Here is a 27,906-nt window from a genome sequence, read left to right as displayed (position 1 = left end):
TGCCATAAAAGATATATGGAAACTGCACCCATTGGAAATTTAGATCACCTGGCTGCCATAGTAAGTTTCAAGCATCAATATTTCTGTGTCTCTGACCTAGGGTGAACAAGTCAAGGGTCAGTATAATAGTTGTGCTTAGTACCTGTAATTATAGTATTCAGTATATGAAAGGGGTTGCAAAATGTATTTTTTTTTAATAATAAACATGTTATGCTTACCTGATCTGTGCCATAGTTTTGCATAGAGCAGCCCCTAACCTCCCCTACTGGCACCCTCGCTGACCCTCTCGGCTCCTCGGATGATGCTCCTATGCTGGCACACATCCCAAGCCAGTCTGTGTGCATCTACAGACACACACAGCGTGACTCAGTCCCACCCCCCTCTCACAGGATTTGACTGACAGCAGCAGGAGCCAATGGCTCCCACTGCTGCCGAGTCTCCTGTGAGAAGTGAGGGGAGAAGAGCTGCTGCAGACAGGCACAGCACTGTATTGTGCCGAGTGCATGGCTCAGGTAAGTGTTTAAAGGGGGTTGGGCTGAAGCAGCTGTTGAAAGATTTTTTACCTTAATGCAGAAAATACAAAAAGGTAGAAAAAATCTTTCCCCTTTATATCCGCTTGAATTCCCCTTTTTTTTTCAAGTTTCAAGGTTTTTTTAATTCCAAGTTAGTTATTTAGAACTTTTTCACATTTACATGCAGACCTAGTTGTCCAGGAAAAAGTGACAGTTACAAGGGTTGGGACAAACCATATAACACTGGAGGTGTTGCTTACAATAGTAATCTTAAAGTGTTATTAAACCTACATCATTAAAGAGGTCGGCACATGTGGTATTACCTGCTGTTCATACTCAGTCACTATGGGATTCGTTTTCTGTATTCTGCACAAAATCTGGTTGACCTACTGTTCATTGTCCCTCCCTTTTTGTCTGTGTTCCCCTAACGCAGCCTGACATTGTGTAGGCCAGCTGTTGTCACATCTACTGAGCATGCTCTAATTTCAGTTCCCTCCTAAGCTGTTCATTTCCTCCTCTTTCGTATCTATGCAGCCCATATGATCATAGAGTCACACATGTGGGCTTATACACTCCATATATGACAGCCCATTCCCTCCCTCCCTCCTCCATGTCCACAAAAGAGCTAAACACAATGGGGGCAGGATATTACATGTTGATTGATGGAGGCTTCACCTCCCTGAAATTCTAAGCACATAGAACAATAGACAAATGCTGGAGGGGTATGAAATAGCCCATGATTGGGAGAACTTTCTTTTAGATAGCCCACACCATGTTTTTGCATAAAAATAATAAACATTTGCGTTCAAATATATATTTACATGACTATTTAAAACATTTATTAGATATTATGTATTTTTCCACTGTATTTTGAAGGCTGCTTTGTTTTTGTTTTTTAACATGTGACTGTCAGCAGAGGATTTGAAAATCCTCCTGCTGATGTTTCTCTGCATATGGACTAGGAAAGAGCTGGGACAGGTGACAGCTGTATATTTATTAGGAAAAAAGGTACTTAATTTTTGTCTAAATTAAAATAAATACAGTGTCACCATTTACATAAAGAGAACAGATCATGTAAATTAAACAGTGTGTTTAATATCACTTTAACTTGTATAGTTTAAAATTTTCGAAATAAAAAATATTGCTGTAAAATGTGTTATAATATATGTATTTTTTTGTTTGTTGCATAAAATATAACTCCAGCCTTACCCCATCCAGAGGGTGATAATTCTGCCACAAGATTTTACCGCGGAATGAATGACATTATCATCCTATTAAGCCTGGGTTCACATTAGTGCAGGGCCAGTTTGCCGCATGACTTCAAGCCCCATCTGGTGCAACGTTCAGCTGTTCAGATGTGATTCAGGGGCGAATTGTTAATTTTGTGGTGGAATCTTTTTTAGATTGCACATACACTATATTGCCAAAAGTATTGGGACACCCCTCCAAATCATTGGATTCTGTGGTGCTCCAATCACCTCCATGGCCACAGGTGTATACAATCAAGCATCTAGGCATGCAGACTGCTTCTACAAACATTTGTGAAAGAATGGGTTGCTCACTCTCAGGTGCACAGTGTATTCAATCATGGTACCGTCCATGATAGGTTGTCACCAGTGCAATAAGTCCATCCATGAAATTTCCTTCTTACTAAATATTCCATGGTCAACTCTTAGTGGCATCATAACAAAGTGGAAGCAACTGGGAACAACAGCAACTCAGCCATGAAGTGGTAGGCCACGTAAAATGACAGAGCAGGGTCAGCGCATGCTGAAGTGCACAGTGTGCAGAAGTCGCCAGCTGTCTGCAGAGCCAATGGATAAAGACTTCTAAACTTCAGGTGGCCTTCAGATTAGTACAACAAGAATGCATAGAGAGCGTCATGGAATGGGTTTCCATGGCCGTGCAGCTGTATCCAAGTGTAATGCAAAGCGTCGGATGCAGTGGTGTAAAGCATGCCACCACAGGACTCTAGAGCAGTGGAGACGTGTTCTCTGGAGTGACAAATCACTCTTCTCTGTCTGGCAATCTGATGGATGTGTCTGGGCTTGGCGGTTGCCAGGAGAACGGTACTTGCCTCACTGCATTGTACCAAGTGTAAAGTTTGGTGGAGGGGGGATTATGGTGTGGGGTTGTTTTTCAGGGGTTGGGCTTGGCTCTTTAGTTCCAGTGAAGGGAACTCTTAAGGCGTCAGCATACCAAGACATTTTGGACAATTTCATGCTCCCAACTTTGTGGGAACAGTTTGGGGATGGCCCCTTCTTGTTCCAACATGACTGTGCACCAGTGCACAAAGCAAGGTCCATAAAGACATGGATGAGTGAGTTTGGGGTGGAAGAACTTGACTGGCCTGCACAGAGTCCTGACCTCAACCCGATAGAACACCTTTGGGATGAATTAGAGCGGAGTGTCAGCACCTGTGGTAGTGAGCTCTTAATCCACAGCTTGGGGTTCCCCAGGGCGCAGAGTCTAAGCCCCAGCCTGCTTGTTCACAAGAGCCCCTGATGGTGGGGATGGACTTGCAGCAGGCTGGGACCAGGTCGCGGCCCCCAGGTACACCCAGCTGAGGTAGAAGAGACTGCTAGCAGGAGCAGAGTACAATGGGAGTAGACTCAGGAGATCCAGTAGGCAAGCCAAGGTCAGTACACGGATAGACAATATAGGAGGAATGTCAGGGACAAGCCAGGGTCTATACACAGATATACTTGAACGAATTCTCAGAGAACCACGGGAGCTCAGACAACAAACATTGCTCAGGCAAAGTGAGACAGACTGAGCATGTCTTAAATAGACAGGCCAGCTAGGAGGCGGGCCAGGAAGTGATGAAAGGGAAGCACATAAAACTCGGGGAATAGCATACGACGCCCATAGGTGAGCACAGAGAAACACACATGTGAAGGAACAGCAAGGAGGTAAGACAAACAAACAAGAGGCTGCAGGCTAACTTGTGACACGGAGACAGAGTCAGTCCATTCTTGCCCTACATCAGTGCCTGACCTCACAAATGCGCTTCTGGAAGAATGGTCAAACATTCCCATAGACACACTCCTATACCTTGTGGACAGCCTTCCCAGAAGAGTTGAAGCTGTTATAGGTGCAAAGGGTGGACCAACTCAATATTGAACCCTACGGACTAAGACTGGGATGCCATTAAAGTTCATGTGTGTTTAAAGGCAGGTGTACCAATACTTTTGGCAATATAGTGTATGTGAACCAGAATCTGAATTTAAATCAGATGTGGTTCAAAACACATCCAATTTGCATATATGTGAACCGAGTCTCAAGAAAGTGTAGAAATAACACAACTACTTGAAGGATCAAACAAACTGCCCCTCATTCTATTGCTGGGTTGCACAATCATATTAGAAATAAAGACTAGACAAGAAAAGAAAAGCTATTGGAAATTCTGCTGTCCAGAATAACTAATAACCCCGCAACAACAACATGAAACCAAAGGACTCCTGTTCTAATGTTTAATTCCTATCCTGTCTCTCCTCCCTATCTATGTTTGATTTAACTCACCTTTGCTTGGTATCAAATCAGAGCAGCCAAACTCTAATTAGTACTCATTTCATGTACACGTACTGTATTTATTAAAACATATAAAGCTTTTCACCCAGTATAGATGCGTGCTCCAGATGACTGGGCACTCACTACCATATGTCTAGAAATCAGCCCTCTCCAACAGTCCTAACACACACTGACAAATGGCTGCCAGGAGCCCACCCTTTTACAGTGAGTGGGGCTGGAATTTTCATTCCTTCAGACTGTTCACTCTTGTGACTGATCATAGGCAAGATTATTTACTACATTATGGGCTAGTCCCAAATATATGCAAACCTATTGGCCAATATTTGATAAGAATTCAACCTTACGCTTAGTTACAGACTGCAAAGTATGTGTCCATTTTTGTTTTGCCCCAGTTTCACGTTAAAGTGTAAAAAAGGATTTTTTTTTTAGTCTTGGGGAGAGCAGGGTTGGACCCTCTATCTACTTTTTATTGCTGTTTTTGTCCTTGGAGATTCACCCTATTTGTCCTGGTGACCATTATCACTAAGCCCTGGTTCACACTGATGCTGTGTGGAATTTGCAGCGTTTTCAGTGTGAATTCCGCACCGCATCAGAATCGCACCCCGTTCATGCGAACCGCTGCAGGTGTGTATGTTAAGTTAACAACACCCCGAAAGCGGTCCACAAAACACGGTGCGATGTGCAGAATCAGATCGCATAGGTGTGAATACCCATGCGATCTGATTCTAGTGAGGACTAAAAAAAGGGTCCTGCACGTTTTTGGTGCAGGTGCGAATAGAGCCATACAAAATGTATGGCTCCGATCGCACCGCACACAAATCGCATGTGATTTGTACAGGAATGTGGTACGGTTCCTGTGCGCATCACATGCGATATACCGCGCCGCATATATGTGAACCCAGGCTGAAACAGAATGTGAAGGGAAATGCTAACATTTTGATCTGTCGCCAAAGCAAGAGGAGACTGAAATTCCTTCAGAGGGGACATCTGTTTCTTTGACAACTCCCTGAGGTTGGATACACGCCTGAGATGAGTGTTTTTCAGACAATTTCAGGCATTTTTATTTGAACGTTTTTGCATGCACGAATGACAACAATGGTGTGTAGTATGGTGCACTGCAGATAAATGCAACATATCTGTACTTTTCCACACTGCACTGGATGATGCATAGCAGCACAACACACCATGCTGCTGTGCAGTGTCATGGATGAAGTGTTACTACACTTCAAATAACATTGTAAAAAAAAAAGTGCTGCCTGCCAAAGCTGGCACTGCTCTAGTCTATGCAGTAAAGGTCTGCACTTTGCCACATAGGATAGTGTGAGCATAGCCCAAAGCAGATCTAGCCACACTTAGGCATATTTACATGCATTTAGATATGTTTCACTATGTTGATAGTGTCTAATCGAATTCTGGATGCAACTGAACTGACCACACCTAAATGCAGGCAAGCAAGTGTGAATAGCACCATTAAAAAATCCTTACATGAATTTATATGCATTTAAACATGTCCTCTAAACAAATATAAATACAATGTTGTAGCCAGACAGACAGTAGGGGGAGAATACTAGTTCTTTCAGGCTCAAATATGCCCCGAAAAGATGCTAAATACAGTTGTGCTCAAAATTTGCATACCCTGGCAGAAATTGTCAAATTTTGGCATTGATATTGAAAATATGACTGATCATGCCAAACAATGCTCTTTTATTGAAGGATGATGATCATATGAAGCCATTTATTATCAAAAAGTTGTTTGGCTCCTTTTTAAATCATAATAACAGAAATCACCCAAATGGCCCTGATCAAAAGTTTACATACCCTGGAATGTTTGGCCTTGGTACAGACACACAAGGTGACACAAGTAAATAATATAGGTAAAAAACGAGTGCTGGATGTAAATAAAAAGAGCAGCTAGCATGAAAGGTAAAAACCTCTGAACCTCCTGTAAACCATATATAATAAGTATGCAGCGCTAAAAACGTATCAAAAGCATAAAACCTAAAAACCATCTATGAAAAAAGTCTGACTCTTATCCGTATGATCTGGATAATCATATAATGGTTAACAAATAACTTATAATACTAATAGCACATAGGATTGAATCAATAAAACTCATAAACCCAGTATGGCGTTGTGCAAATAGGTGACACACATGGGTTAAAATGCCAATTAGAGGTTAATGTCCCACATCTGTGGCTTTTTAAATTGCAATTAGTGTCAGTGTATAAATAGTCAATGAGTTTGTTAGCTCTTACGTGGAAACACTGACTAGGCTAGATACTGAGCCATGGGGATCAGAAAAGAACTGTCAAAAGTCCTGCGTAACAAGGTAATGGAACTTTTTAAAGATGGAAAAGGACATAAAAAGATGTCCAAAGCCTTGAATATACCAGTCATTACTTCCACTAAGAAGTAGAAAATTCAGGGACCTCTTGATAACAAGCCAAGTACAGGTAGACCAAGAAAGATTGCAGCCACAACTTCCAGAAGAATTGTTCGGGATACAAAGGGAAACCCATAGGTTACCACAAGAAAAATACAGGCTGCTCTTGAAAAAGACAGTGTGGTTGTTTTGAAGGAGCACAATATGATGACACTTGAACAAAAATGAGCTGCATGGTGGAGGTGCCAGAAAGAAGCCTTTACTGCATCAATGACACAAAAAGGCCTGGTTAGGCATGTCAAGGTGTTGTCAGGCACATTGTAATTCAGCTTTTTTGTGGCATTGGTGCAGTAAAAGCTTCTTTCTGGCACCTCGATAAAACAGCTCATTTTTGTTCAAGTATCACCGTATTGTACTCCTTAAAAAACAACCACACCATCTTTTTCCAGAGCAGCCTGTATTTCTTTTGAGGTTGCCTGTGGGGTTTTTTTTGAATCCCGGACAATTCTTCTGTCAGTTATGGCTGCAATCTTTCTTGGTCTACCTCACCTTGGCTTGGTATCAAGAGATCCCTGAACTTTCCACTTCTTAATAGGTGGTTTAACAGTACTGATTGGCATATTCAAGGCTTTGGATAACTTTTTATGTCCTTTTCCATCTTTATAAAGTTCCATTACCTTGTTACACAACTGTATGCTTGTTTTACACATTTAAAGGCCTTCTCATTCAAGATTATAGAGAAACAAATGCCCCATTCTTCTTTAAATTAGCTCACGTGGCTTTTGGAACATCAGTGTTGAGCTACAGGGACCTGTGAACGGCCACCATTTAAATATATGGGTGTTTGTTGAGAGTTCTGGAGCTTTGAGCTTGAGGTTACAAAATACTCAGATGTGAATGGGTCCTAAGATGGGAATTGTATTCACATTCCAGAGATTTCTTTTCATTTCAGTTTTCATCTCCAGGACAGGAAAGGAAAGGAAATCTCCCCAGCAGGACACAGGCAGCAAAAAATTACCTTGATATTTTTTTTTACCCCTCTCTACTCTTTTCAAACTAAAAAAAAGTTTTGCCTTTATATGCACTGTGAAGTGGAACTAAACCTCCAAAAATATGCATAGCTTACCTGGCTAGCGATTCCCTCCAGTGCTGCACTGTCAGAGCTTCAGTCGGTCATGGATGCTGACACTTTCTTCTTGTCTTCCTTCTGAGTCCCACTCTTCAGCCACTTAGTTGGCCAGGCCAAGATGACGTCACTGCCAGAATCAAATCATCATGGCACAGAGCTGTGTCGTTGTTGTGTTTCAGTAATGCAGACAGACAATTAGTAGGTCATCATCTTTATTAATCGCACCAACTTCCTGCTTCAACGCCTTAAAGCAGAAATGCCATAACGTTTTCTTAAAATGGCAGTACACAGAACTAACACTTTCACAATATTTCCCTCCCCGTTACACTTCAAAACTTGTTAATATTATAAAGTGCATAGTCAGTCAGGTAGATAGATAAAGTTAGGTATGAGCAATGCGAGTCAGACCACTGCTCTTTTCACCAACTTGTGACAACTAACTGGTCAACCTCACACAGCATTGTCACTGATACACAACAATGCCACTCTCATCTTCACCCTGCACAAAGATTTTCCAGCTTGGAGGACCAGTCTAAGTGCCAACAAACTGAGAGCGATTGTCACTGTGTTTAGTCAACTAAGCAATTCACTCTTTACTGTCACCAACTACTTTTTATCGAGAATTAGTAAATGTACACAAGATTAGCAATAGCAAGTATGATTTTAGAATAAACATCTGTAACACACACTGTCACCACAGACAGGTATATTCAGAGATTTACACTACAGTTGTGCTTTTCAAGAGACAGGGATTCTTTGAGTTCTGTGTTAGGGAATTAGAGACAATTTAAAGTGGTTGTAAAGACTTAAGGTTTTTTTACCTTCTCGCATCCTCATTGGTCTATGCTCCCACTGCTGTCAATCACAGCCAGTGAGCCAATGAGGAGTGAGAGGGGGCAGGGCCGAGCCACGGCTCTGTGTGTAAATAGACACGCAGAGCAGCGACTCGGGAGTTAGTCTGCTCGGGGGCCCCCATAGCATAGCCGCTTACTCTGGGGGCACTTGGCAGAAGGGGGGTCAGGAGCGCCGACAGGGGACCCGAGAAGAGGAGGATAGGGGCTGCTCTGTGCAACACCACTGTACTTTCTCTTTTTTTTTTAATATTGCCTTTAATATTCAACACTTTTCAAAATATGGTTTAATAATAAGGTAAAAATGGTGCAAATAAAATATTTACAGAAAAAAGGTATTACAGTGAAAACAAAGAGACAATAATGCAACAGAGAAATAAAAAGGAGTTGAGGATGAGAATTCTTAACAATGTCCTGGTTCAGCAGACTTCAATCAATGAGCAAAATGGTACAGTGGCTCTCATATCTTGACAGGTCTTCCTTCTTTTGATGATACACGAAAGCTGTCAAATGTGTTTGCAATCCCCTTTTCTGGACTTTGAGGGGCTGTTGACAGAAATTACTTGACCAGTTACCCGGGATGTCACTGTTATGTCCCAGATACAGTTTTCGAGAGGTATTAATATCTATGAATACCTACATAGTCTGCTAACTTGTATAATATTGTCCAGTGTGCAATTACCTTTTGAATGGACATAAATATTACAGGTTTTGGTGTCCATTTCATCTAGGAGATTAATTGGGCTGGTTCTGCTCCTGGTACTAATAGGGTAGCAGTATTTGGGCTTAAAACATTACTAATTAACTGATGGGGGTAAATATGTCCTTATTCTGGAGGTACTGTTATTATTTCATAAGTTATTAAATAGACTGGGGTTACTGATTCTACCAGGGGAGAGAGACAAAAATGTGTATTGCTAAAGACTCCAGCTAAGGTATATATGATCGGGGTGATCTGGCAAGATATCTGGTTGTTTTTCTGACTACTCAAGCTTGCAAGTTTTATAAGGGCCCTTAGACTGAAGTGTGGATTCAGGCAATAGACATGAGAGGGTCTGAATGTGTGTCAAGGAACTGATAAGAATATTCTGGTATGCAGCCTAACATTTGTGGTGTGTATCAAATGCCTTCCTGGGGGGATGTACAGGGAGTCACTGCTGTTATTATGTCTCCTTATTGTGACAAATTGTTATGGCTGTTTGAGAACCCCTGAACAACATGGTAAACCATTTGGGATGCTCAGTACCTTTTACCATAACATTAGGTAATTCCACTCTCCAGTTACTGGCTGTGTAGTAGGGATAGATGCATCATCTCAAGTAAGCCAGCTAGTAGTAGTGCCCTGCCAGACCAATGGATCTTGAACAGATACTAACCTGCTCATATGCCAAGTTGATCTATCCCCCAGCCTATAGGCCTATGAATGCTATGATGGTGTTAAGATGTGCTTTATTTAATTTGATTTAAGGAAAGTCTCAAACTCTTTTGAAATACATTTTGGATGACCGTCAGTAATGATTTCCAGTGGTAGTCCCTATCTAGATAACCATCCCTCCAAGGAGGTGATGACAAATTTAGTGGTCATGACTTCTGCAGTAGACAACTCTCAATTTCAAGTACAAATCATAAGCTACCACACAGTATCTTTGATGTTTTAGTGCTGCTGTAATGTCTGCACATACATCCAATTAGATTGTATTTAATTAATTTTTTGGGGGAAATGTTTGACTTGTAATGGAGCAGCTGTTTTCTTCTGATTTTTTCCACTGAGCAGGCACGGTTCACAACTGTAAACTAAAGCTTCTTTGTGGTTCCCTACACCAGGCCACCACATTGCTTCTCTGCAAAGTTGTTTTCTCTGTACCACACCTAGATGACCTTCATGGGCCATTTGCAGAACTGATTGTCTCAGTGCAGCTGGAATAACTGCTCTGTGACCTCGTAAAAGGCAAACAATTTTCTGAAAGAAGGGGGAAACGATGGCGCTAGGTTGATAAATGTAACTAATTAGGACTCTAATGGAAAGTTATTGAAGGCCTCTTTAAGTACACACATCGGATATGTGCAGCTCCTCTAAAAGGGTCTTGAGAAACCACATAACAAAAATAAACAGAAGAGGGCACCAGGGTCTACGCGTAGAGGGTTAGTTAAAAATATTAAATAAGAAAGGGGTTAAATTGCACTCACAATCCATGAGTGCAATTTAACCCCATTCTTATTTAATTTTTAAACTACCCCTCTTCACTTAAACAATTTTCTGAGGTGACAACTCGGTTCTTAAGCCTAGTGCACACGATCAGAAAATAGTACCAAAAATACAGCTTTTAAAGCGATCATATGATTATCTGATTGCAAGTACATAGCTTTTGTCTGAAATTATTTAAAGGGACAAGTACAAAGACTTTTCTCATACGATACCAGATTGTATGATTTTCTTTTAATCAGTGCACTTTTGAGAATTTTCATAACTTTAGTAACCTCTTAACTATTGATATGAGACAGACGATCATTCGTCCAATATTCTCATCATGTGTACGGAGCTTTACTTGGTAGCATGGCTAAAGATGTCCTGATAAGGCAGAAAGCCACTCACCATGTAATTAGGTAAATTTTTCTTGAATCACTGGATCGTTCTGAGATGTGGTCACCAGGTCCTGTGGTGTAACAGTGAAGACTGGTAAACTGGATATCTCAAGTGCCCCTTCTTAGTCTCCCTGTCCCTCTTCTGGATTGAGAACAACATGGCACAAATAATCTGCTACTTAAAGCGGTATTAAACCCAAAAGCAAACAATTATTATATTGCACCATTTCTTAGATGTGATGGCTGCACTAGTTTTATTTTTTAGGCTTTCTTATTCTATTTTCATCTGGTGCCTCAACCAACAAGTCTGTTTTTCAAAAGAACAAGTTCTCCAGCAAAATGTATCAATTACAGAGATGAGAAAACAATTTAACACTGACAGGGATGCTTACAATGATCAGCTTTTATATATTTGTGGAAAACCTTTATCCCAAATGGAAAAAATGTTGTTGAAACTTCTTATAAAGTATTAGTTGGAGTTTGGCTCTAACTTGTAAGTGTATCTAAATATACTAGTACATTTAACACTCCCCTCCCCACTGACAATGCTGCTGTCCTGTGCTCCTTCATCCAGAGTGGGGGCACTCTAATACAGGAGGTGTGTTACTGGTCAGATCACCAGGAGACAATAGAGGGGGGAAAAGCCTAAAAAAAGAAAAGTAATGCAGCCACCACATCTAATGAATGGTAAACTATACATTACATTTTTGGTTGTAGTTTTAAATGCCACGTCAATTTAACTTTCCTGGTCTCTAATGAATGTGAAAGTTGTGCTGAAACAGCCTGTCTCACCATCTTCTATGTTAATGAAGAGGACAGACCTTGAAAAGGATAGCAAGGAAGTTAGGGCTAGATGATCAGTTCTCAGAGTAAACTTTCTACCATAGAGAAATGGATACCACCATTCACATGCCCATATACAGGCCAATGCCTCATGATTTCCTGCCAAATATTTTTGCTCATTTGAAGAAAGATCTTGAGAAGCAAAAATGACAGAATGTTCCTCTTTGAGGTGAATTTGTGATAAAACTGCACTTCAAGCAACAGTGGGAGCATCACAAGAGACACACTTTGGTGCATTTGTTGAAAAATGGGAGAAAGTTAGGGCAGATGCTTAACAGGTTTCAAGGCATGTACAGCCTCAGAGTAGACTTGTATCCACCGCCTTTCTGCATCTTTTTTGAGCAAAGGTGTTGTGATTTTAACATAATCAGCTACAAATCTTACATAATAGTGAATCCTAAAAATGAAGCAAGCTCTGCTTTATATTTTGGCTTGTATAGCATCAGTCTTGGATTGTAAGGGTTGTGTACCAAGTGATAAGAGTCTGTGGCCTACAAAGTCCACCTCAGTTTGTGGAAAACCACATTTTTTCTTCAGTTCGGGTGAGGTTGTCCATCAGTCTGTAAAAAACTTGAGTAAGAATTAAATTGTGTTCCTCCACAGATGGTACATAGATAAGGATATCAGTAAATTGTTACACCAGGTATTCCTGCAAAAACAGTGACCATTATCTTTTGGAAACAGCTTGGAGCCAAGCACTATCTAAAAGGCATATGTTCAAAGCAGCAATGTCCCAGGTAAGCAATGAAAACTAAAATTCCTGGCCTGCAATGCAAGAGGGATCTTTCAAATAGCCTATACGGAGGTATAGATCTGAGGCATGTTTTATTTAGATCAATAGAGTTCAGTGGTCCTTGTTTGGTGTTTTACTTACATTTCATTTAGAGGCTGTTTTATTTTATTTTTTTATTTATTTTATTTTCACATTTATTTTTACTTTATTTTCTTTTTCTTTCTATTTTTATGTTTGTGTGGTGTTTCTTTTTGCATTTTTCTTCAATCTATTTTAAATATAATTATATGTTGTGATTGTTTTTAATGAATTTACACTGTGAATCATAGTGTTCAATGTTAGATTTGTCATTATTACGATGATATACAAATCTGTACATGCTTTACTCAAGGATGTTGCAATAATTAGGCTATTTGTGGGTTAAATTTTTTGTTCGGGCTGGATGGACGGTGTCTTACCCATTTGCTATCATGGGTGGAACTGCCCACTGGGTGGTAGTTTGAGAGCTCTTACCATCAGCCTATCATTGGCAATGATGCTGGGATGGAAGGAGGTATAAAGGATGGATTGCCGCACAGTCATCGCTATGGGTAAGTCGGATATGACGAAACGTGTCGGGGTGGGACTGTGCGGCAACCGGAAGGGACGTGAGTGGAACCGGAAGAGACGCGGACAGCACCATTTTGTGGAACTCGGCAGTGGGGAGAGCACTGCAGAGATTTTCATAGCTTATTTGTTCGGTTTCTTTATCTGCAACATGTTTGGGCTTGAATATTATTTATAGCTTGTAAGTGGCTGTCTACTTAAGTGAATAAAGGAGCTGTTTTGTACTGCACCATTGGGGTTCTTTTGTGCTTTGTCTTTTTTGCATGACCATCTGAGAGAGGATTACAAAGGAGGAAAGAGGTTGGCTGTACATCATTCTTAGCACCTCTTATACCAATTATCAATCAATCTATGCAATGTCATCTGTGTATCTTGAAAAGAGGGATATCTTGGTGAATCTGAGGAGGTGATTGCCATCAAGTGGGAGTTGATCTTCTTCTCTTTGGATAAACATCTTTAAGCAATTTAACCAACCATGAGAATGGGAGGCATAGCTATGTGGTGAATTCACACGCAAAAGGGGGACACTATATATTTTGCACACATGGTGATTTCTCTTGGAGAATTTGAAGATTTATGGGCCTATTAAGGACTTTTTCACTACACAAGTTTCACTTTGAGATTTATGTTTATGCTATCTTGTGCTACTGAATCACTTTGAAGTTTTTTTTTTGCTTTTACGGAGGTCTAGTTTAGTAAAGATTTTTGACCTGTGGCATTGAGAAGTAAAATCCTCTGCAGTTGACAGTGAGTAACAGTTTGGTATTATTGACTTGTTTGCCAGGTGAAGGTCAACACATAGTTGAATTTGTCCTTTCTTGTTGGCTATGACTAGATTGGAAACCCTTGAAGAGGAGTAACTGCTACAGCGCACTAAACAAGTCTAGTCCTAATATATTGGCTCCACTCTCAGTGACATAGAATGCACAACTTTCCAAATGCTTGTTTTGGTGTGTCACAGGAAATAAAACCTTACCTAACACTGAAATTTGGGTATTACTGTAGCCCATTGGGGTGGTCAATGTCTCCTGGAGTGGGTAATGGTGCAAATAGGCATTGTAAGCTGCAGGGGTGGACTGACAACTCATGGGGCCCCTGGGCAATAGGGGATCATGGGGCCCTGTGTCCTTGCCCAAACTAAAAAAAGCCTATGAAAAAGGTACCAGGGGCATCTCATGGGGCCCCCTACTGACCCCAGGCCCTCGGGCAGTGCCTGAGTTTCCAAATGGTCAGTCCACCCCTGGTAACTTGCTACATTTAACATGTAAACCTTTGCTCCTATGTACTGTATAACAGCAGCATAATTTTGACATCAGCAGTGACATAGTATAAAATTTGTCGGATACTTTCTGATTGCTAAATCAGCAGGTCATCAGGCTTCTGATCCGCTCACTTTAAGTGATGCAGAGGTTTATTTGGGATGCAACAGCAACATTTAGCAAAGTGGTTCAGTTTCTTCCAGCGCCTGTAGTATTTGCTTTGGGCAGGGCACAGCTTCATGCCTCCCATATGGTGGTTACCTCCACAGTTAACACAATGGGGTTTTACTAAAACTGAAGAGTGCAAAATCTGGTTCAACTCTGCATAGACTAGTGATGTCCTTGATGTTCGAGTCGAACGTAAGTTCCACTCGAACATTGGCTGTTCATGTGCTCTGTGAACACATGAATGGTAAGGGTGTTCAGCTCTTCGCCCACCGCACCCCAGAATGCACTGTGCTCTAACAGTACATTGTGATTGGCCAAAGTCTTGCACCTGACATCATCGCTAGCTCCACTCAATTGTTTACATCTGACCAGCAAATGTCAGATAGTGGTGAGTGCTCAGTGGGTGCGGGCAGGTTGGTGGTCACTAGGTTATTTTTTTATTTCAGAGTCAGTGTCGATGTGACATGCCGTGATTGACGTTAAGTCACCCCCCGCAGACCCCCACAACCACAGCCCAGGGTTGTGGGGAAGAGGCCCTTGTCCCTATCAACATGGGGACAAGGTGGTTTGGAGGGGGGGCAGAGGGCCCTCCCTACCCCAAAGCACCCCCCCATATTGAGGGCATGTGGCCTGGTATGGTTCAGGGAGAGGACTCACTTGTTCCTCCCCCTTTCCTTGCCTGCCAGGCCTGTGCTCAGATCAAGGGTCTGGAAGGAATATAGGGGGGGACCCCATGCTTCCCCCCCCCCCATTTTTTGGGATGGGTTCTCCTTAAAAGCCCTACTGGGCCTAAAGGGCTTGGTATGGCTTTTAGGGGGAACCCCATGCACTTTTCTTTTATTTTGTACCATGGGGTCCCTCCTAATATTCCTACCAGACTTAAATGGACTGGTAAGAATTGGGGGGGGCACCCCCACACTGTTTTTTTTAAATAAAAATATAATTTAAAACAAAAAAAAAGGTCAGTCCTGCTGCAGCAGGTTCTATACATTGTACAGATGTGCAACTTTGCAGGTAGCTTAAGGGGACCCCCGGACATGATATTTAAAGGAATTTTTTAATTTACTTTAAGCAATGAAAAATGACTGCCCCTTTAAAAACTGTACTTTTTGAGAAAAATTTTCACTGATTCATGTGACTCAGGGCAGTACCCGAGTCCCCATGCTTCTTTTATGGCTAATAACGTTCATATAAGTCTTCAAAATAAGCACTTTGCAATTTACAAGTACGAGTCCCATAGACTTACATTAAAGTGTTACTAAACCCACAATAGTAAAATCAGTCTGTATACGCAGTAAAGCATGCTTGTTATACTCAATGTGGGACCTAAGGGGTTATTCCTCCGCACTGTGTAAAAAGGATGTTTGATCTTGACTTCTCTGATCCTCCCCTTCTTCCTGTGTCTCCTAAATATCTCCTGATAGAACAGAGGCTTGGGGGCAAGCTGCACATGCTCAGTTTGGTGTGCATTGCTAGAGGGTTTTTTTTTACTTGGGAGAGTGCATGTGATCAGCACAGGGCCAATCAGCACTGTCCAGAGGTCAGGAATCCTGCAGCTTCCTACAGGAGAATGAAAACTCCAGCTCTGCTGGACACTGATAGAAGTCAGAAGACAGCTCTAACTGCTGATGAGAAAATGTATTTAGCAGTTTAAATTTATGGGCAACACAGTGGCTAAATGGTTAGCACTTCTGCATGGCAGTACTAGGCTCGTTGGTTTGAATCCCCACCATGGCACCACCTGCCTGGAGTTTGCATGTTGTGCCTGTGTGGGTTTCCTCTGGGTACTTCAGTTTCCCCCCACACTCCAAAGACATGCTGGTAGGTTAATTGGATCCTGTCTAAATTGGCCCTAGTATGTGTATGTATGAATGTGAGTTAGAGACCTTAGATTGTACACCCCTTGAGGGTCTGATGTGAACGTAAATATATATGTACAATTTTTGTTTTTGTTTTCATTCATATCGCAAAAAATAAAATCCACAGTGGTGATCAAAAGAAAGTTCTACTTCTGTGAAAACAAAGATTATAAATTTAGTTTGGATACAGTGTTGCATGACCATGCAATTAGCAGTTAAGGTAGCACAGTGCTAAACAGCAAAAAAATGGCCTGGTCATGAAGGGGTAAAATCTTCCAGAGCTCAGGTGGTTAAAGGATTTCTCATTGCTGCATTACCTATCAGCATATGTACATTAGTGGTGCTCAGAAACTAAACTACTTGTACTTGTGAAGTGACAGCTAATACAATGTAATCAATAGAAACAAGGTTGTAATAATGACAGCTCCTTTGTATGGTCCTTCTCTGGGTCACTGTCATGGTATGTGAATCGCGATTCCATCTGGCGTCCTTAGTCGTCATGGCCACCATATTTTTCCATAACTAAACATGGCTGAGGCGTTACCTTGCTGTGGGATGTAATAGCGTTGTCCTAGCTAAAGATGGCGCCTGACCGGCTTCATACGAACCCGGCTATGGCAGACAGGAGACGTGCTGCAGGTAGCTCCCCGGTCCCCCGGCCTCCTCAGAGGCAGACCAGCGAGGCAGATTTCTTGGTGCAGGCTGGAGTGCGGACTATGATGCGGGAAGCTGTCCTCAAATTGCTGGAAGCCAGGCCGGAGGATCCAGTGGCCTTTCTGGCAGATTACTTTGGGAAGCTCGGCCCGGGCCCTGCAGGTGGAGCTGCGGCTGATCACGGTCCGCTGTTACCAGGACAACAGCGCCTGGCTCGTGCCCTGTGGTACCTCAAGCTGGCTCATCACTCACAAAGGTGTGCGTCGTGTGTATGGTGACATGGAATGCGGATGAGTACAGAGGGAAGGGAGGGCTTCTAGATGCTAGGAGATTTCAGTGAGAGCTATGCTAGGGAGACCACCTTATGTTGGTTAAAGGCACAGGCCACCATTTGTAAAAATTAAATAAATGCAAGCACTTTGATCAATTAAAATGTACAGAGCATTGCAATCACGATCAAGGATGCAACACACAGGCTCCTGCCATGTGTACCCCCAGCCCCGGAGTCTGTCCCCGCAGGGGCGGATCATGAAATCGATGGGCCCTTGTGCAAGATCAAAAGTGGGCACTTGGCAGCGATAAAAATGTGAAGTGCGCCGCAGCAAAGAATGGGCGTGAGTTACATTGTGCTTAAAATTTGGGTGTGACTTAAAAGGGGTGTGGTTAAATAGTGTGTGAGAACTTGCATAGTGCAGAATGTGGTAATGTTAACTACTTGCCTACCGGGCCTTTTACCCCCTGCCTGCCCAGACCAATTTTCAGCTTTCAGCGCTCTCATGTTTTTGAATGGCAATTGCACGGTCATGCAATACTGCACCCAAACTAAATTGTTTTATCTTTTTTTTTTTTAGACAAATAGCACTTTCTTTTGGTGGTATTTGTCCACCACTGGAGTTTTTATTTTTTGCTAAACAAACTAAAAAAGTACAAAATTTTCGAAAAGAAAAAAAAAAGTTTTTCTTAGTTTCGGTTATAAAGTTTTGTAAATAAGTAATTTTCTCCTTCACGGATGGGTGGCACTGATGGGCACTGTTAGGTGGCACTGATGGGCACTGGGCAGCACTGATGGGGGCACTAATGAGCATTGATAGGCTGCACTGATGCGTGGCACTGATAAGCATTGATTGCCAGCACAGATGGGCACTGATGGACACTATTGGCCACACTGATGAGGCTACACTGATCACCAGTGTAGATGTTCCCCTGCGCAATGCCTCTTACAGGCTCTCCTCTCCTCACGCGCTGTCAGTGTGAGGAGAGGACTGCCGATACCCGGCATTTCCCATTTACCCAGTGATCAGCTGTGATTGGAAACAGCTAGTCATATGGTAAAAGCGACTGTGATTGGCCCGTTCCGTAGCCATGTGATCAGTTGCGTCCAAAGGACACAGTGATCACAGATCGCGTGCAGGGGGCGTGGTTCTGGGAGGACATCCATGGACACCCTCCCAGAACTAGCCGACTGCGCTGTAGCAGTCTTTCGGCTATAGTGCAGTCGGGAACAGGTTAAATAGGAAATGTAGAGTGTATGGCGGTGGGTAGTATGTACAGGGAAAGGGGTGCGGAGCGTATGGCGGTGGGTAGTATGTACAGGGAAAGGGGTGCGGAGCGTATGGCGGTGGGTAGTATGTACAGGGAAAGGGGTGCGGAGCGTATGGCGGTGGGTAGTATGTACAGGGAAAGGGGTGCGGAGCGTATGGCGGTGGGTAGTATGTACAGGGAAAGGGGTGCGGAGCGTATGGCGGTGGGTAGTATGTACAGGGAAAGGGGTGCGGAGCGTGTGACGGTAGGTAGTATGTACAGGGAAAGGGGTGCGGAGCGTGTGGCGGTGGGTAGTATGTACATCGAAAGGAGTGCGGAGTGTATGGCGGGGGGTAGTATGTGCAGGATGGTGTCAGTAGTTCTTTATTTTTATTATTGCGCTTTTTTTTTTTTACAATTTTATTATTTTTTTACAATTTAATGTTTTATTATTTTTATAATTTTTTTCAAAATGCTTCTGGGTGGCCAGTGGATGGTGTCAGTAGGGAGTGAACAGGGAGCACTAGTATATATTGGGCTGTCATTAGATTGGGATGAATAAACATAACTTGTACCCCCTTATATCATGAGTCCCTCTCACAGTCTCCCTTACATCAGATGTCCGCACATGGGGCCAACTACTACCATAGGTTGATGACACAAAACTAAACTTCTTTGGCTGTACTCATACATGCTATTGCAGGAGCACAAAATAAGAAGAGGGAGGAAGGAAAGGGAGGGAGGAAGAAGAGGGAGGGAGGGAGGAAGAAGAGGGAGGGAGGGAGAAGAGGAAGAAAAGGGAGGGAATGGATGGAGGAAGGAAGAAAAGGGAGGGGAGGAAAGAAAGAAGGGAGGAAGGGGATGGAGGAAGGAAGGGAATGGATAGATGAAGGGGACGAAGGGGGGGAGAAGAGAGGGAATAGGGAGAGGAACAAAGGAAGGGAAAAAAAGGGAGGGAATAGATGGAGGAAGGAAGGAAGGAGGGAGGGAATGAAGGGAGGAAGGAAAAAAGGGAGGGAATGGATGGAGAAAGGTGGGGAGGGAATGGATGGAGGAAGAAAGGAGGGGAGGGAATGGATGGAGAGGAAGGAAAGAAGGGAGGGTGGATGGAATGGAAACGAAACAAAGAAAATTGAGGGAGGGAATGGATGAAGAAAAGGAGGAAGGGGGAGGGCAAAAAAGAAGGGAGGGAGGGGATAGAGGAAGGAAGGAAGAAAGGGGAGGCAGAGAATGGATGTAGGAGGGAAGAAAGGGTGGAAGGAAAAAAAGAAGAGAGAAAATGGAGGGAGATAATGGAGGAAGGAAAAAAGGTAAACGGGTGATGGAGGAAAGAAGGAAGGGAGGTAGTAGAGGAAAAAAGTGAGGGAAGGTATGGCTGGAGGGAGGGAATGGTTGGAGGAAGGAATGGATGGATGAAGGGAGGGGAAGGAATGGAAGGGAATGGGAAAAGAAGGGAGGGGAGGGAATAGATGGAGGAAGGAATGAAAGAAGGGAGGGGAAGGAATGGATGGAGGAAGGAAGAAAAGGGAGGAAGTGGATAGAGAAAGAATAGGGAAGGAATGGATGGATGGAGGAAGGAAGAAAAGGGAAGGAATGGATGGATGGAGGAAGGAAGAAAAGGGAGGGGATGGATGGAGGAAGGAAAAAGGGAGGGGGAATGGCTGGAGGAAGGAAGGAAAGAAAGGGAGTTGATGAAGGAAGGAAGATAAGGGAGGCAATGAAGGAGGGAGGGAATGGATGGAGGGAGGTAGGAAGGGAAGGAAAGGAGGGGAGGAAGGAAGGAAGGGAAGAAAAGGGAGGGAGGGGATGGAGGAAGGGAGGGGAAGGAATGGATGGAGGAGGGGAGGGAATAGATGAAGGAAGAAAAGGGAGAAAAGAGAGGGAATGGATGAAGGGAGAAAAAGGAATGGATTGAGAAAGGGAAGGAATAAATGGAAGGAAAGAAAGGGAGAAAGGAAACTAAGAAAAGGGAGGGAATGGATGAAGAAAGGAGGGGAGGGGGGGGGGGGGAGAAGGCAGGGAGGCAGAGAATGGAGGAAGGAAGGAAGAAAGAGTGGAAGGAAAAAAGGAAGAAAGAAAATGGCGGGATGGATGGAGGAGAGGGAGGAAAGAAGGGAGGGAATGGAAGGAGGAAAGAAGAAAAGGGAGGGAGTGGTTAGAGGAAGGAAGGAAGGAAAGAAAGGAGGAATGGAGGGGATGGAGGAAGGAACAAAGGAAAGGAGTGAAGGAAGGAAGAAAAGGAGGGGAGGGAATAGATGGAAGAAGGAAGGAAGGAAGAAAAGGGAGGAAAGCTAGAAGGGAGGGAGTGCATGAACAAAGGGATGGAATGGATGAAGGAAGGGGATGGATGGAGGAAGGAAGGAAGAAAAGGGAGGGAATGGAGGAAGGGGGTGTAAAAGAAAGCAAGGTAATAGATGAAGGGAAGGGAGGGAGGAAAAAAGAAAGGAAGAAAAGGGAGGCAAAGAATGGATGGAGGAAGGAAAAATAAGAAAATGGAGGGAGGGAATGGATGGATGAAGGAAGAAAGGAAAGGAGGGGAGGGAGGAAAGAAGGAAGGGAGGGGATAGAGGGAAAGAAAAAAGGAAGGTTGAAAAGGGAGGGAGGGAATGTATGGAGGAAAGAAGAAAAGGGAGAGAATGGTTGAAGGAAAGAAGGGAGGGGAGGGAATGGATGAAGGAAGGGAGAGGAGGAAGGAAGAAAAGGGAGGGAAGAAAGATGGAAGGGAGTGGATGGAGAAAGGAAAGAAAGAAAAAGGGAGGAAATGGATGGAGCAAGGAAGGAAAGAAAGAGAGAAAAGGGAGGGAATTGATGGAGGAGGGAAGGAAGGAAGAAAAAAGGTAGAGGGGGGATGGAGGAAGGAAGGAAGAAAGGGAGGGAGTGGCTGGAGGAAGGAAGGAAGATAAGGGAGAGAATGGATGGAGGTAGGAGGGAAGGAAAGAAAGGGAATGGAGGAAGGAAGAAAAGGGAATGAAGGAAGGGAAGGAGGGGAGGGAATAGATGGAAGAAGGAAGAAAGAAAAGAGGACAGGGAGGAAAGAAAGAAGGGAGGGAGTGGATGAAGGAAGGGAGGGAATGGATGGAGGAAGGAAGGGGATGGATGAAGGAAGAAAAGGGAGGGAGGGGGTGGATGAAGGAAGGAAGGGGGGTGTAAAAGGAAGGAAGGGAATAGATGAAGGGAGGGGAGGGAGGAAAGAAGGGAGGCAAAGAATGGATGGAGGAAGGAAGGAAAAAGTAATAAAATGGAGGGAGGGGATGGATGAAGGAAGAAAGGAGGAGAGGGAGGAAGGAAGGGAGGGGATAGAGAAAAAAAAGGAAGGAAAGAAAAAAGGAAGGTAGAAAAGGGAAGGAGGGAATGTATGGAGGAAAGAAGAAAAGGAAGGGAATGGTTGAAGGAAGGAAAGAAAGAGGGGAGGGAATGGATGGAGGGAGGAAGAAAAGGGAAGGAAGAAAGATGGAAAGGGAGTGGATGCAGAAAGGAAAGGAAAAAAAGGGAGGGAATGGATGGCGCAAGGAAGGAAAAGAGAAAAGGGAAGGAATTGATGGAGGAGGGAAGGAAGGAAGAAAAAAGGTAAGGGGGGGATGGAGGAAGGAAAAAAAGGAGGGTGTGGCTAGTGGAAGGAAGGAAGATAAGGGAGAGAATGGATGGAGGTAGGAGGGAAGGAAAGAAAGGGAATGGAGGAAGGAAAGGAGGGGAGGGAGGATGGAAAAAGGGGGGAAGAAGGATGGAAGGAAGGACTCACATGGATGGTTCCTGGCTCACTGTCACATTCAGAAGTATCACACAGCTGCCAACTGCTCTGTACACAATTTCCCGCCCACTCATCCTCTTCTCAGAAGCTGCACAGACTGGAGTGTGGGTGGGGACGGGGAGGCAGAGCAGATTCAGCCTTTCTCCTCTGATCTGCCATTGCTGTGGAGGATGGGGGGAGGGGCTGGGCACTGTGTCAGAGAGAAGACGGGGCATCAGAGATCTGGGGGGGGGGCTTGAGCACACGGAGGGCCCAGAAAGGGAATCTGATGCCCAGTCAGGGGTGATCAGTGCAGCAGTGGGGATAGGTACAAGCATGGCTTTCAATGAAGCAGCTGGAAGCTGCAACTCCTCCTCTCCCTCCTGCAGCTTTCAGCTGTTTCATTGAAATCCTTACAGGGAGATTGCTGCTTGTAACTGTCCCCACCGCTGCACTGATATCCCTGGCTGTGCTTCTGATACATTTCATCCATGGGTGCTGGGTGTTCAGAGCAGAGAGGGCCCCCCCAATCCTCAGGGTCCGTGTGCAGTGAACACCCTGCACCCATGGATGATATGCCACAGTGTGACTTGTCGTGATTTGATAGTTTAAAATAGCATTACAAGTCACACCCTATTGTCCATAATGGAATCAGTCAAATTGGTGCAACTCCTAAGGAGTTGCACCGATTTTGAAAGTAGTTCATGTACTACTTTTTACAAGTTCAGGAGTGACTTGCATAGACACCTGTGCATGAAGTCGAACAGATGTCTTCCAAGTCGCGCTAACATCCAACTTAGAAATCATGTGACTTCAGGTTAGAATTCCGTATGACCGAAGAATTACTCATTCTGGGGCTGGAGGAAGTAAACTGCACCCCTGCCGCAGTGCCAGAAGGGACCTGTAATCTTCCCATTCATAGGTCCCTAGGAATGGATGTGGCAGCGATATGGGCAAAGCCATGCACAGCCAAAATCTGAAGGCTGTAGGGAGAGGCTCCCTGTGATTCAGGTAGGGAGTGCAAGGAGAGTGGAGGCTGGGGAATGCAACCATTCTTAATATTACACGCTAAGTCCTGGTTCACACCTATGCAGTTTGCTTTTGACCCATTTCTGCAGTGCTTTTTGCGGTGTGTTTTGCATTTTTGTACAAGTGTTTTGTGATGCATTTTCTTTTTAATGTTTTTATTTGAGACAATTTGTTGTTGGGCAGAATAAAAAAGACAAAACATACTACACTTTTCTTCAGCGTCTCTATTAAACTCTTTGGAACCAAAAATGCACCGTTTTGTGTTTCATAAAGTCCCTGACCCTTTCCAAACCCGAAGAGGCTGAAAAAAGCATAGATGTGAACGTGTGCCATAGGAAACAATGTTAAATGGACTGTAGTGCGTTTCTACAAAAAGCATAGGTGTGAACCAGGCCTGAGGGTTGGTTCACACCATAGAAACACAGCCTGGATGCATTTCTGCTTGTGCATTTTTGATGTGTTCCCGATGCTTTTTTCCCTGCTTTTTTGGGTCATTTGGGATTTAGTGTGTTTTTGATGCATTTTACCATGATCCAGTACAATTCTGTGTAGGAAAAATGCAGCATGTTCTACTAGAACGCATGTAGTGTGAACTAGCCCTGAGCCCTGGCGTTCACGCCACAAAAACACACTCCAGATGCGATTTTGCTTACAGTTCATACCACACTCTGTTCCGGTGCTTTTTTAAAGCGTTTTACTGTTTTCCAGTACAGTTCTATGCAGAAAAAATGTAATGTTCTACTTTTTTTTTTCTGTGCCTGGAACTGACTGCATTGGTGTGAACTAGTGCCATTGGAATACATGGAAAACTCTGTGCATGCAGTTTTGATGCAGAAAAAAAAGTACTGGACTGCATCTGGTGTGAACCAGCCCTAAGAGCAGCTTCACACTGCCTTGCTGAGCTTTTGCTAAAGTGCGGCTAACCCATTATTTTTATGGGGGATAACTGTGACAGAACAATGTCTGTTGTTGGACATTGTTCTGAAATGCGTTGGTTATTCCAACTGAAGAAATATTCCTTCTCCTTTTTTTCAGCCAGTTGAAGTAGAAGGATTCACATTCATATAAAGCTTGTATAACCTATTCAGCCACTTTATATGCAGTGCCTTGAAAAAGTATTCATACCCCTTGAAATAACCAAAAACGTAAATGTACTTTATTGGGATTTTATGTGATAGACCAACACAAAGTGGCACAGAATTGTGAAGTGGAAGGAAAATACTTTGCAGAACCACCTTTCGCTGCAATTACAGGTGCAAGTCTTTTTGGGTATGTTTCTGCCAGCTTTGCACATCTAGAGTGAAATTTTTGCCCATTCTTCTTTGTAAAATATCTCAAGCTCTGTCAGATTGGATGGAGAGCGTCTGTGAACAGCAATTCTCAAGTCTTGCCACAGATTCTCAATTGGAATACGTCTGTACTTTGACTGGGCCAATCCTAGCACATGAATACGCTTTGATCTAAACCATCCAATTGTAGCTCTGGCTTTATGTTCAGGGTCGCTGTTCTGATGGAAGGTGTACCCCCATTCCAGTCTCAAGTCTTTTGCAAGCTCTAACCGGTTTTCTTCTAAGATTGCCCTGTATTTGGCTCCATCCATCTTCCCATCAACTCTGACCAGCTTCCCTGTCCCTGCTGAAGAAAAGCATCCCCACAGCATGATGCTGCCACCAACATGTTTCACGGTGGGGATGGTACCTTCAGGGTGATGTGCGGTGTTAGTTTTCCGCCACACATGGCATTTTGCTGTTAGACCAAAAAGTTCAGTTTTGGTCTCATCTGACCAGAGCAGCTTTTTCCACATGTTTGCTGTGTCCCCCACATGGCTTCTCGCAAACAGCAAACAGGACTTCTTATGGATTTCTTTCAACAATGGCTTTCTTTTCGCCACTCTTCTATAAAGGCCAGATTTTTGGAATTCACGACTAATAGTTGTCCTGTGGACAGATTCTCCCACCTGAGCTGTGGATCTCTGCAGCTCCTCCAGAGTTACCATGGGCCTCTTGGCTGCTTCTCTGAATAATGATCTCCTTGCCCGGTCTGTCAGTTTAGGTGGACGGCAATGTCTTGGTAGGTTTGCAGTTGTGCCATACTCTTCCCATTTTGGGATGATGGATTGAACAATGCTCTGTGCTATGTTCAAAGTTTGGGATATTTTTTTTATGACCTAACCCTGCTTTTAACTTCAGCACAACTTTATCCCTAACCTGTCTGGTGTGTTCCTTGGTCTTTATGATGCTGTTTGTTCACTAATGTCCTCTAACAAACCTCTGAGAGCTTCACAGAACAGCTGTATTTATACTGAGATTAAATTACACACAAGTGGACTTTATTTACTAATTAGGTGACTTCTGAAAGCAATTCGTTCCACTAGATTTTGGTTAGGGGTATCAGAGTAAAGGGGACTGAATACAAATGCACGCCACACTTTTCAGATATTTATTTGTAGAAAAAAATTTGAAAACCATTTATACTTTTCTTCCACTTCACAATTATGTGCCACTTTGTGTTGGTCCATCCCATAAAACCCCAATAAAATACATTTACGTTATTGGTTGTAACATGACAAAATGTGGTAAATTTCAAGGGGTATGAATACTTTTTCAAGGCACTGTACATTATATTGTTTTTAACTGTATATGTTCTGTGTGATGGCTTAATGCCTTTTACTGTTCTGTAATAAAAATGTTATTCTTTTTACTTTGGGTTTTGTTGCCTTAAAAGTCCCATTATTTGGTGAAAAATCTTTGTCTACTTTTCTTGAGTAGCATGGCTAGCACATTGCATTTGCCTGCACAGCGGTAGCAGAACGTTTGTAGCTGGTAAAGGTAATTGACCATATGCCGTTTTTGGCTGCAGGGTTGAGAAGGGGATCTGTGGAAAGCATTAAAAAAACTTGATATTATGGAATTGTCAATCACTACTTTAATCACTTGTACAACAAAGAACCAGTACTGTTTCTCTGTACTTTTACATGTTACTGTATTTGTTGAAAAACTAGAATAAAAAATATTTGAATATAAAAACAAAACTTGATATGGGTTTTAAAAGAAAAGTATGGCCTAAGCTCTTTTGGCCATACTTGTCATGTGAGTCAGGCTAAATCCCACTTTCGGCTGACATCACAGAGCCAGTCCAAACTCTGGATGTTCCAACAATAATGTTGGGATCCTCCTAGATTCCTTACAGGCAGATGGCTTGGCCTCTCAGTACACCAATGAGAGCCTGAGCCAGCCGCTCCCACTCCTTCTCCTGCCCCGCGCTCCAGTGAGTGCTGGAAGGGCAGAATAGAGAGAGGTGACTGACAGTCACTGCTCTCTGCTCAGAGCGGAGGGGAGAATTTAGTGACCACTCAGTTCTTGTGCTTAGAGCCGGCAGGGGGCAGCTTGCTGCATCAGATCAATGAAGCAGCAGGTAGGTAAGTGTGTATCTTTGTTTCCCACACTTCTCCTTTTACTAACACATTTATTTTTATGTATAGGACTGCCTTTAACAACAATCTGAGTGTTGCTTATGACTGTCTCAGTGCTGGAGGAAAGAAAAAAAAGCCAGGTTTAAATGGCAAGACTCACACTGACTTACTGACCAAAATTTGTCAAGATGGTGATCTACCTAAAGAGACTTTGGCTGCTCTCCTTAAGAAGATACAGTGCCGAGACCATGAAGCTGTGCCATTTGATGTTTTCCGTTATGGAGTAGTGACCTGCTTTGTATTGATAGAGTTCAGATCCAAAGTGGACACTTTGTATAATATTCTAGATGATGATAGCAAGTCGGACCAAAAAGTTTGTCAAACAGTACTGGACACTTTGGAAGAAGCTTTGGTTGCCAGTGGCTTATCAGTCCCTGCTAGTTATTTGGAAGCTGGTTCAAAACTAGGACCTGATTGTTTGGCCGTTGCCATGCACCGTGCTCTTTTAGGTAAAACGGGTATCCCTATGAACCGCAGTGAATTTTTAAAGGCAGCATGTTCCCTCTTTCTTGATAAAGTCAAACCAATGCATTGAATGACCTCTGATCTTCTGTGTTCTTTATTCTCAATAATATGCTGCTTTCATAATTTCTACACTCCAGCAGCAAATAAGCTTTGTAGGAATAAAAAACAGAGAGATTGTTCCCTCTGTACAGAGCCCTGTGTAGACTGTCAACACAGTGCTGTTGGCTGTGATTGGACACAGCAGTTCCCAGCCATGAATCATTGTCCAAGACCTGCTGACAGATTCCCGCTGTGTACAGCCACAGCAGGTGTTGACAGGGAGGAGCCTAAACCCAGACGCAGTCAGCAACATACCAGTACATCACTTTGCCTGCACAGGCTGCCTATCTGCAGTATATTGCGGGTGGGCGGTCCTTCAGTTGATATTTAAATTCTCATGTAATGCATCAGTAAATGTAATGTTGCACACTGTCCTTTTTCCATGAAAATATAATTTATTTTGAAAGTCTTGTGTTTAAGGCCTGCTTTTGTCTTGTGCCCTGTAATATTGCCTGTTCATACAGCAGTGCGAAAAGGTTATG

The 27,906-nt window shown here is 43.3% G+C and overlaps 1 protein-coding gene across 1 annotated transcript; it reads left to right on the top strand.

The window, feature by feature from the left end:
- Window positions 1-17,032: 17,032 nt before the first annotated feature.
- TPGS1 (tubulin polyglutamylase complex subunit 1) lies at window positions 17,033-27,830 on the top strand. The gene is made up of 2 exons (XM_089657461.1): window positions 17,033-17,367; window positions 26,870-27,830. The coding sequence occupies exons 1-2, from the start codon at window positions 17,039-17,041 to the stop codon at window positions 27,393-27,395; spliced, it is 855 nt and encodes a 284-aa protein (XP_089513587.1). The 5' UTR covers window positions 17,033-17,038; the 3' UTR covers window positions 27,396-27,830.
- Window positions 27,831-27,906: the final 76 nt, after the last annotated feature.

This window comes from Staurois parvus, unplaced genomic scaffold (assembly GCF_062004578.1).
Source record: "Staurois parvus isolate SC_StPar_1 unplaced genomic scaffold, SC_StPar_1.0 ptg001003l, whole genome shotgun sequence".
Classification (NCBI taxonomy): Eukaryota; Metazoa; Chordata; class Amphibia; order Anura; family Ranidae; genus Staurois; species Staurois parvus.
Note: the sequence above shows the minus strand (reverse complement) of the source record. Positions and strands in the feature narration are given on the sequence as shown.